Source organism: Limulus polyphemus, unplaced genomic scaffold, assembly GCF_000517525.1.
Source record: "Limulus polyphemus unplaced genomic scaffold, Limulus_polyphemus-2.1.2 Scaffold1295, whole genome shotgun sequence".
Classification (NCBI taxonomy): Eukaryota; Metazoa; Arthropoda; class Merostomata; order Xiphosura; family Limulidae; genus Limulus; species Limulus polyphemus.
The window spans coordinates 127,605-139,831 of record NW_013666905.1 but is presented as its reverse complement, the minus strand read 5'-3'; the positions used below and the strand labels follow the sequence as shown (position 1 = coordinate 139,831).

At 33.7% G+C, this 12,227-nt stretch overlaps 1 protein-coding gene across 1 annotated transcript in view; it reads right to left on the bottom strand.

The window, feature by feature from the left end:
- Positions 1-12,227, bottom strand: part of LOC106462988 (protein MLP1-like) — a 132,720-nt gene that overhangs the window by 29,772 nt on the left and 90,721 nt on the right. Inside the window, exons 3-4 of the mRNA XM_022390393.1 lie at positions 5,182-5,247; positions 1,636-1,787 (exon numbers count right to left, since the gene is read on the bottom strand). Coding sequence (XP_022246101.1) covers positions 1,636-1,787; positions 5,182-5,247 — 218 coding nt within the window. The remainder of the gene's footprint in view (positions 1-1,635; positions 1,788-5,181; positions 5,248-12,227) is intronic.

The window sequence follows — 12,227 nt, the reverse complement described above, 5'->3', positions numbered from 1 at the left end:
CACAGAAAGTAAAACCTTTGTCTTCCTTGGTTATATAGTAGGTAGTTGCCAGTTATCTGTAACATATAGTCATGTACATAGAATGTAAAAAACTACCTGTTAGGTGTACAGAAAAAAGAAAACACTTCACTTAAACTTTCAAAAACAAAAGGAATATCAAAAACTACAAAAGTTTACAAGTAGGACAACTGTAATCAGTCTCAACATAAGAAAGAAAACAAATGAATTACAAATAAACATTAAAAAGAAGCCATTTCCGGTTTACAAAAGCCTAAAGGCCTAAACTACTTTCTATAACCGGTCCCTCCCATGGTGATACTTTATAGAGGCAAATGCCCGCAATGATAATTCATAACAGTTAACTTGATGTTCCAGTTTAATGGTTTCAAAGTGGCTGGGATGAGGTTTTATTTATTTTTGTTCTTTTAATATTAAAAATGGAAAAAAATCCCTCCTTAAATGTTATATAGAAATAAAATTAATTAAATTGGATAACACAAGTCAAGGCTATTCACTTCTTTAGTTGAAATGATAAACTTAGTAAATGTGGAGTTTATAATAAATTTGTACGATGGCCCCCTATTTCACGAGTTATTTCATATAGCAACAAAGAAACACACCAGACACATCGTGGAGAAGTCTAATCTCACAACTTGCTAATGAACCTTTTAAATCAAACCTAAGTAACTTAAAACTCAACGCCCTTTGTTAGATTTGTACCTCCCACGAGCACTGTCCTCTTCATGGTCACGTTCCAACAACTCTTAATACGAGCATGCTGATGAACAATTTGAAGAATACTATACACAGACACGTTTCATCTCTATAACTGCTGTGAAAGTTGAGGGCCTTGAAGCATTTGTAGCAAAATAATGCCAAAGTGCTTAATATCTGTCGTAAATATGAACATTTAAAACAAAGAAATTAGATTTTTGGACTTTCAAAAAATCGCCAGTTTAATAAATAATAAACTATTACACGTTAAGTAACTGTTTTAGCTATTTTCACAGACCCCAAACTGTCATAACATTTGTGAACATATATTTGTATTAAGTTATACCAGATAATGAAAATACAACCAACAGTTCATGCAGTTGTCAGTTTCGCACACCTCAGTCCAAATATTCAAATAAAACAATTATATAACTAAATAAAAATCACGAATCTTCGACGTGCGTAGCTTAGCTATCGTATGTAATTTTTACACTGTTTGCATTATATTTTGCATATACATCAGAGAAAAAAGTTATATTTATTTTTCAAAAAACACCACCAATATTTCTTACATACTATTTCATTGTCACAACTTCTAGTGGATGTAAAATGCCTCAGCATGACTCGAGACTTCATTACATGTACCTGATAGAGAACGAACCTTTTAAAAGCTGCATTAACAGTCATGGGTGTCCACAGAATTTACTCTAGGTGGGGGCAAGCGATTGCTTCGAAGGGTGAATGCAATGCTCTGGCTGATTATGGTATATTTTTGTGTACTTAACTTTGTCATTTATATTTAAATAGTATTATCTTTTAATACATTTTTTTAAATAAATTACTTAAATTAATTTTCTTCTGAAATTCCAGGGAGGAGCAAATGCCCCCCTTGCCCCATGTTAACAGTTCAATCTCACTTACCAGTTTCGTTCTTCCTTGCTTGTTCCTTTGATAAAGTGAACTTTGTCTGTGGATGTGACAGCAATTGCAAACTGGTTTCCTGTGACATTCTCCCCATCTGACACCTCCAGCACTTTATTCATGTCTATCACTGCCTGGGGTACAGTGTCAGGCTAGAAAATGGATGAGTTAATTAGCTAGCTGACCTGACTGGGTTGTTAACTCACCTGACACCCTAACTGCTTTTGAGTCGTGGTCGTCATCATTAGGGTAATGTCAAGGTTAAATTTAGCTTTTCATTTTATTAGAAGATTATAAAAAAATATAATTATGATACCTTGATCAAAATATTTTTTAATATACAATAAGCAAAAAAGTTATTAAAAGGCAGACTCTATCAGTTATAAAACATGTCAAAATATCAAAGTAAGTATATCTTAAAAGCCTAATAAAACTGCTATACATATATCTTCAAACCATTTTCATATATATATATATATATATATTAATTTTTTAAATCAATTTTTCTTTTTTTTGTAAAACAGCTTTACACTATTAATTTTACAACTTAATGTTTAATTATTATGTCAACTAGGAAAAAGTTGTTACTGCTTGTAAATGTATTCTATAATTGACACTAAACCTTCTAAGTAAAACACTTCAGACTTTGGAGCAAAGTTATGATCTGTCACATGATACACCTACATCTTTTAAAATTGTGATCCAGCTAAATACAAGATTAAAGAAGTAAAACAGATACAATTCAGTAAAATCAGGTGTACGATACTGTTCTAAAAAACATCTCTACTCTGTAGTCAGAAACTAGTTTTATATGAGTCTCATATAAGATAGTCTGATGCTTTGTTGTTTGTTTTTAAACTAAAAGAGGTAACTGAGAACAGTAACTAGTTCACTATGTCTTAAGGAAGAGGATACATGAAGCGTGTTAAACTGAACATTTTTGTAATAGACTTTGCTCTCCTGTAATCTTGCATATAACAACAACATCTATGAATAAATTACATCACCAAACACCAGAGTTAATGAAAAGGTATTCTCTGGTGTTATACACATGTTGTAATTGACTAACTACAATATTCTGATGCCCTACCCTACACAAAATCATTTCTTAAAATATAATTTGTATATTTCTAACAGTTGCTATAATCAGTGCCCAGGAGAGGGGTGGGGTGCACTAGGTGCACCAAAGGTCCTCCTCCTCTCTCTCTACCAAAAAAAAAAAAAGTAATATTTATATATGATGATGCTGTATTTTGGTGAGTCTTGCAAGGGGAAAAAAATAATATACACAATTGAGGAGGGGGGGGGTGAAAGAGGATTAGTGGCCCAGAAGCAGGGAAAGCACCAGGGCCCAGGATTTCTCTCTTGGGCCCTGTCTTTAATTGTAACAAGGAGAAAGTAAATACTATTCCTATATGGAAGCTTAATCAATTTTTTCTACTTCAAGAAGACATGAGATAGTTAAGTTTGAAAAACTAAGTGTGTACTGTTTAAATTTTAACCTTCCAAAACCAGTGTTAATACGTAAAAATACCAGGTTAAAATGTACTGCATTATATTTACAAAAGATTTGGATTATTAAGACTTCTTCAATCAAGGACATCAAGTTGCTATGTGGAAAAAAAAAAATTAAATTATTCCCATTCCCATTCCACCCTGAAGAAGGTGTCTACTTCAAGAACTTGATATATTAACCCATTAATTGCGGATGACGGATATTTCCGTCACCGAAGTTCTATGGCTCAGCTGCGAATGATGGAAATATCCGTCAGTCGCACATATAAAACTATAACTCTATGCGATTGACGAAAATTACCATTTTATTGTGATTGATGGCAACTCAGTTTTATCTGTGAGTCAGAAAATGGCAACTGAGCTGCTCCTACCACAGTTAATGGGTTAAGTTTCTTGTTTTGTAATTTTTTTCTCTATCCTATACATTTTCCTGAGTATCATGTTTAATGTCCTCATAATGCACTTATGGGCTGTTAATTTCTTTTTCACTGCACAAGACACTCATTCTTCATTTACAGTGCGATATAAAATCTCGTATATTCTCGTCTCTTCCATACGAAGGAAGACATATTGTATTTGCTACACTTCTTTCTTCTTCTTTTAAATGCTAACAAAAATGTCACACAACTTTATTTCTGAGCCAAATGTTTTGAAATTTGGAGGGCATAAATAATGGTCTAATACACCTGGGATGATTTTTTAATTTATGTCCCTATTCCAATTTTTGGGGGTCAAAGGTCAAACTGATACCGTTTTTGGTGTGTATCCCTCTGAAATATGTATATCATAGTTTACGGCTCCTTATTCAGCCTTAAATATCATTCTCTCTCTCTTGAAATCTACTATATTGTTATTGAATAATGTGGGGGGGGGGGGAAGACGTATTGCATTTGCTTGCAAATATTGGCCTTTCTAGTTAAATAAATATTTTCACTGGGAACAGAATAAAACCTGTATCTGTTAGAAGTACAATTTTTGTTTTGAAAAGATTAAATAAAAAAAAACAACACTAAAATTTAAACAAAGAAGACTGACATTTTCAGAAAGAATAAACACTGAAAATACACAACTGTATATTTTTAGGAATACTTAAATATTAAAGGACTCATAAACCAAACATTTAGGTAATGCAGAGAAACAATATTTTTGAAAGAGTTAAAGCTTGGATATTTCCTTTAAGCTTCCCAAATAATGTGAGTAGAACACGACAGTATTTTTTCATAGTTGGTTCTTCTACAGAGAAACAATGATCATCAAATTTCCCACAAAACTAATGACATGCAGACTTTACCTACATTTTCAGAAAATCATGCAATGATGATAAAAAGGAAGAAAAAAATTGTTTAAAATATATATGTTTTATCAACATTTTGGGATTAAGAGTCAAAAAAACGCTAGCAGTTAGGTTATCCACCCGATGACCTAGGACAGAGTGATACATAAAAATTCTTTTTGTTGCTTGCCTGTTACTCATTAAATAAGCTATTTATTATTTAAATTTAATTATTATTGTAGAATTTTTAGCAGCTTTTCTGGTAAAAGCTAGTACGTAATTATAGTTAAGCCTTTTTTGGTTCTGAAATTCACTGAAACATCTGCTTATTTCTAAAAGTTTCGTATCTCATTGGCCTATTCTGAAAATGTTCCCTCAATTTTAATACAATTATTGCAGTACGAGTACAGAGTTCCCATTAAGCTTACCATCACACAGTCTTATGTTACTGTTCCCTTCAACCTTTGAAAACAAATGTTCAATAACATTTCAGGACTTACACTTCTGTATAAAGGTAAATGATTATAATCGACTGTTAAATAAAAGATTACATAGTCTTTCCACTTCTAACAAAGAAGCATGTAATAAATAAAAAATTGGTGTTGAAACAATGACATTTCTATATTGAATGTCACAAATAAAACACACACATATACTATCTGCTGTGTAAATAATGTTTTTCGAAAGACACAAAAGACGAGAAACCATGATAGCTTTGAAAGTTTTAAGTTTTTGATTAAGTGACAAGGTCTACTTACATGCTCGTCCACAGAGTAAGTAAGCTCTCCGTCGTCGTAGAGCACAAACCAACGTCGCTGCCATCTCTATAAAATTGAAGTTTTAAAGAAAAAAGTACATTAGCATATCACAGATAATGCTGGTAAAATAAACAAATAAAAATTAAGTAATGATAGAAATGAAAAAACTGTATTTTTGTCATCATTTGCCTACTTTTAAACTAGTATCATGAATATCAAGAAGTACTAAATGTTTATTTAATACCTATAATATATACTTACATGCAAGCCACAAAGGTAAGAGACCAGTATAAGTAACTGTTAGTATCAGTGAACTTATTACACCACATCAAAAGTTTAACAATTCAACTTGAAATGCGAGTACACTTTTGCTATGAAACTTAAATGCAGTTACACGGATATCCTTTTTAAACATTAGATCAGAGGTTAATGACACTTATTTAATGCAATGTAAGCTGGTAAAACTAAAGAGCATCTATCTTGTTTACTTTAAAAATAAAGTTTACATTACATAGCTCCATCTCTCTCTCTATTCAAAAAATTACAGGACCAAAGTTCTACAAAATATGAGCTCCAACTGTTGAAACTGAGATTAATCTTTAATGATTAGAAGTATTTTTTGCAGTTTTTATGAAAGGACTTTTGCAATTAATTATATAACAAGAGGGAATCCTCAATAACCATAGCTTTAATTAGATCGCAAATCAGTCCAGAGATGGAGATATGAGCTAAAAGTTTGCACTTAAAAAAAAACTTAGAGCCATTCTATGAGTCCCTATGCCACAGCTACAAAAAGTATTGGATCACTATCAAGATGTGTGTTTAGGAATTGGAAATTTTATGTCTTGGAAAGTAACAATTAAAACTTTATTGAGGTTATTATTTTGGATAGGGCTTGAAGGGAATAATGTAATTGACTACATCAGTCAAATATCAATTCACATGGCAACCGAGACAGTCTTAAGACTGATTATAGTGTTTCAGTTTTATATTTAAAAATATCCAAAACAGGTTCAGAACTGGCAGACATTAAGTACTGTCTGTATGGATCTATGAGAGGCTTTCAGAAAGTTCATAGACTGACCAATTTAATGATTCGTCAGGTCCCAACCAAGTTAACAGTTCAAATTACTGGATTTTATTTTGTTATGTTTCTTTGTCATCAGCCTTTTTTTCTTTCTTTGCCGAACTTTTATGAGGACCTTTTCAAGTGAGTTGGTCAGTGAAAATTTTCAAAATGGAAAAGAATGAAATCAGAGAGGTCAAAGAGTTTCTGGACATGCAAGACAAAGACTTTTACAAGATGAGCAAAGTATAGCTGCAGTGACATTGAACCTAGTGTATTAATGTAAATGGGAACTATATGAACATTTTTTTCTCCATCAGGCTAGAAACTTTCTGAATGAACCTCAAATGCACAAACAAATGAAATAAGCACATCACATTTAAAAATTAAAAGAACAGTATAGAAAGTTTAAATTTAATACTACAAAACGTTCAACTTTTTCTACCAGCTTTTTTGTATGTACACAAAGATTTCCATCAAAATTTGAACTTTTTTTGCTACGTTCAACAGTATTATATTTTATGAATTTTCTGGCATATGATCTTCAAAGACCAGAAGTTTAAATGGTGTAAGTATTAACAATCTGGTGACTCAGTCCAACTAGCAACATATAAAAGAGTAATGTTCTTAGTGCTAATGAGATCCAGTATAAAATTCCAAGAACTTAAAGAGTTAAATGAAGGGAAAATGTGTAAATCTACGTCAAACCACACTACCTCTGCCAGATCCAGTGAAAACAAGGCCTTGCCCAAGAGACAAAGACCAGGATAAGGAAAGTCTTGCTCTAACGAATAAGGATGTGGTGCAAAAAAAAAAGTTTTTATTTAAAATAACTCATCCATATCAATAGTAATAATAATGTTGTGTTATTATTTCTGACTGTGTAAATCTGATTAGTAAATTACTTAAATGGAATTGATAAAATTACAATTTGCTTGCTTAATCTGGTTCACACCATAACAGTTGTTCATAAGAATTAATGATATAAATAGTGCCTACTATGTCTGTTGTATCCCAGCTGGCCTGATGAGTTCTGGTATTGGGTGATGGCAGATTTAGTGTGGTTGAAATATTATAACATATTCCGACTTAAATGGAATTGATAAAAATTACAATTTGCTTGCTTAATCTGGTTCACACCATAACAGTTGTTCATAAGAATTAATGATATAAATAGTGCCTACTATGTCTGTTGTATCCCAGCTGGCCTGATGAGTTCTGGTATTGGGTGATGGCAGATTTAGTGTGGTTGAAATATTATAACATATTCTCCTTTGCCCTCACTCAACTGCTCTTAGAATAACTTTACTGTAAAACTTGAGCCAAATTTAAGTGAGTTACAACTAAATATTGTCAGTTTTAAACTTTTTTTTTTCTCTCTCTCTGACTATTCAGAGTAAAATATACAATGGCTTCATTTGTCTAATTCTAGACTTACTAATATGATGTTAAGAATCAATGCAAGTTTTTACTGTTTAGCACATATGGGGTTGTATAATCAGTTCTGTATATCTTACTATGTTATTCATTTGGTAGTTAAACATACCATAACAACCAGATCTGTTCACTATTACAAATAATTGTTATTAGATTCCTTGTTGTTATTGTTTTTCTATCATCATTCTACTTCACAAAAATTATTCAGTTATATACACATCACAGAGACGTATTATTTAAAAGCTATCTTTCACTTCAAACAATTGTTTCTTAAAAAATCATAAAAAATAATCCAATTATTCAGTTATATACATATCACAGAGACCTATTATTTAAAAGCTATCTTTCACTTCAAACAATTGTTTCTTAAAAAATCATAAAAAATAATCCAATTCAGGGGTTCCCCAAATAATTCAAAATTGCAGAAAGTGATATCAAAAATAGATATGCTTTACAACGGGGGGGGGGGAGAGAGGTAATGGATAACTAACCACAGCAAGGCAGTCAAATCTGGAGAGGAGGGTCCGCCCAAATCTACGCTAAACAAGTTTGTGTCCTAACCTTGTTTGTTTATGACAAACTGTAGGTAACCCATGTCTGTGGTGCAGTAAGTAAATGCGTATGTCCTGTATCTGATGGGATTACGTTCGAGGGCTTGACCTAGCCTGTGCAGGTGCCATTCAAATACAGCGAAAACTCGACTACACAACGATTACACAGTTCTTTGAAAAACTAACGTCGTTATGACAACCACGGATTCGGTGTTTTTCTCCCTAGGTGCTATTGAAAGCCCGTTTTCGCAGGTCGTAAGGTTAATCTCGCGAAGCCATGACGCTCAGGCAATGAATGCGAACACACACACAGACGGCCGCGTGCTTTCCCTTTCCGTGTCACTCGCGATCTTCAGAGTCATTTCCCACCTAAGTGGCTTAAGCAGCGGTTATCTGTATTCATTTCATACAATAATGTTGTAGAACAAGTCTTATCTCAGACGAACTGAGGTGGTAGTTTTATCAGATTCTGTTTCCTATCACATCCTGGAAGACTTGCCACATTTTTTGTTTCAATTGTCAGCTTTGGGAGTGTGGACTATACTCATTACCTTCCTTAAGTAACTCTATATACGTCTTTAATAATAAAACTCGAACTTCTGATTGACTTCGTCTCGACTGAGTAAGTTATATCTACTTCTAGTTTTATGTCTCTAAATGACTTACTAAATCACTCACCAAGACTACCTATTCATTACGAGCAAAACGTGCTCTCGTGGAAAAAGATCCTAATTTTTATCTCCGTTACAACGAGAGATACCACAACGTGTTATATTCTTCCCACAAGAAGTCAGTGGAGATCTCTCGTTGGATGACCCTGTACAATTAGTACATAGTCAGTGAGAACTAATTTTATCCCCGTTACAACGAGAGATACCACAACGTGTTATATTCTTCCCACAAGAAGTCAGTGGAGAATCTCTCGTTGGATGACCCTGTACAATTAGTACATAGTCAGTGAAAGCAGAGCTACGTTTGTGATCACTTCTAAATAGTTACATTTCAAAATGTTATTGCTCACATCAGGTACAGAAAGAAGTAGAAGCCTCGTTATCCTAAGCAAAACTTTGAAACTTACTAGACATTTGAAAAACATTACAGTGCGAGTTCTACATATTTGAATATTTAAAAAGTTTGTTGTTTTATCGGCTTCATTACAGGTAAATGTAACAATTTATGACTGACATTCTACATACAACCGAAGATCAAGTTATGGGCGTTTGTTTTAGAAGTAGAAATAACCAATGAATCAAATCAATGGATTACATATTTCAGTTTTCGAATATAATTTTCTGTCAACAAATAATATCGTTCATTGTAAGCCTTTTTTTTTTTTCTCAAATAAAGAAAACTATCACGGTACCGTGGGATAAGATAATAGCTATATTTAAGGTAGTAAAAAATCGTGAAAAAGTTATTAAGTTTTATTTTTCTTTCTCAGAAACAGAAATTCAATTCGAAATGGTCAGTAGATGGCGGTATAGTAGCGACAAACAAGGTTAAGAAATTCAGATCATTTTTATTCTATCAAACTTGAGGATGTTAAAAGGAAAAAAAAAACACTGAATAATTCTGAATATAAAATACAAGTTAAAAAAATAAACAACAACGAGTAAATTTCCCTAAACTTCTACTATTTGGTGTCATTTAAACAGAGACCTATATAGTTCTGTAAGCGACATTTAATGGTATGTATATAGGTACTTTCAACAATAACATCATCTTAAGCGGGACATGGATTCAACAGCCAGGTCAGAGACCCTTGGGATTCAGTTATCCTGATTTTGAAATACTGATCAGAGACAAGGCAGTCAGTCAGCAGCACTAGCCGCCACAACGGCTTTGCCAGACTTTGAACCAAATAATGGGATTGACCGTAACTCTGATAACGCACCCATAGCTGCAAAGCGTATTCAATGGAATCACTGCACGAATCTTGGACCTTCGGGTCCGGCGGCACCTAATACTTGAGATGACCAAGTGCAACGCTATCACAAGTCATCCATCCTCCGTAAATAAACAAAATAAAACACATAGTTACTATGCTTAACTTAACCGACCTGTAAGGTTCAGAAACAATGAACTTTGTACGCACACACACACACACTTAAAAATACATTTCAGAAATGCTCTTTGGTAAGATAGCGGAAACTGGACATTTTAGTTTACGCCATCCTGAGCAATTATAGTGATTAATTAAGCATGTTGAAAAAATCTAAGGAAATCAAAAAACACCACACGTACAAAGACAACTCTAACATGAATGTCTTCCACAATCTGACAGGCCTGACTCACATTGACTGAACTGTAAATAAAAGCGTATATTTGTATATGCAACGTTGCTACCCCATCCTACTTGTGATTATTTAAATTTAGCTGCTAAAATACTTATGTATTGTTTAAGCATCTGTTTGAAGTGTCGCACTTATCGTCAGTTACCACGTGTAAAGATTACAGTGTGTCCTAAAGTTGGCTTAAAGTGTATCTTTTTAAAAAACAAACATACTTATCATGGACGAGCGTGTGGAGGTGATCTGGATTGATCTGCTATAATGCTGTATAGAATATCAGGGCGAACAAAATTGTGGTATTGAACGAAAGGCCTCGTCGGCAGTGGATATAACAAATATACTTGACTAATTATTATACACTCTTTATTTTGACTGCTTGTTATTAAGCGCAAATCTACACAATTAGCTACCTGCGCTGTGCCCACTATGGGTATCGAAACTCGGTTTTTAGCGTCATAAGCCTCGAGACTTACCGACGAGTCACTAGGGGAACACTTTTTGTTAAAATTTTCCTTCAATTATTATTAATAATTTAGTAATGTGAATTTCTCTCGTTTACGCATTGGTCGTTTCACCTGCTCCGGGATAAAAAAAAAGACTAGCCTGCTGGTTCTTCAGTTCTTTTATATAATGATCAGGTTAATCTAAGAAAATAATAATATATATATATATAATAGTATTTATTACAATAAATAAATAGTGTTAAATTCCTTACCCTAATTCTGATGTCTTGTGACATAAAACTGATGAAAATTCAGAGTTCATCAACTTAGTCCAGTTCATGTAATGCAATTTATTAATTTATAAAGCGTTTCTACGTATGTCGGATCCAAGTTAGCCCTGGTATTGAACGAAAGGGCTCGTCAGTTCTTGGTACAGCAAATATACGTGGATGACATATTATCGCACGCTTTTCTTCAATTTCACTCTGAAGTTCTTATCGATAATTTCGACCATATTCTGTAAAAGTGTCTAGATATTAAGTTTATGCTAACCAATCTTATAACACGAATCTGGGTGAATAAATGTAAGCCGAAATAGTTCACCTTTGTCTAATTCTCTTTCTCATACACTGGGGTTAGGCCCTTGGACAAAATATAATAAAAAGGACCTGACATGGCCTGGTGGTTAGGGCGCTCGATTCGCAATCTGCGGGTCGCGGGTTTGAATCCCCGTCACCGCACATGCTCGTCCTTTCAGCCGTGGGGGCGTTATAACGTGACGGTCAATCCCGCTATTTGTTAGTAAATAGAGTACCCCAAGAGTTGGCGATGGGTGATGTTGATTAGCTGCCTTCCTACCAATCTATTACTGCTAAATTAGGGATGGCTAGAACAGATATCCCTCAAGTAGCTTTAATAAACGCAAGTCTAGACGATAAATCACAAATTAAACTAAATTTAAAGTCATCTTAAGATAGCTTTACACTACAAACTTGTGACACGATCTTAAGGCTTTTGTAATATTCGAACATTTATTTTAAACACTATCAAATCTGTACTTGCTTCTCCATTATTAATCTGAACTAGCATGCTGTAAGTGATTCGGTAGTGTGTCGTGCGGCCAAAACAACCTGCAGGACTCTGTCTTATTAACATGAGTGACAATTTAGCGATTTTCCACTTTCTGTAAGTCGATTTGGTTTGAATTTTGCGCAAAGCTACACGAGGGCTATCTGCGCTAGCCGTCCCTAACTTAGCA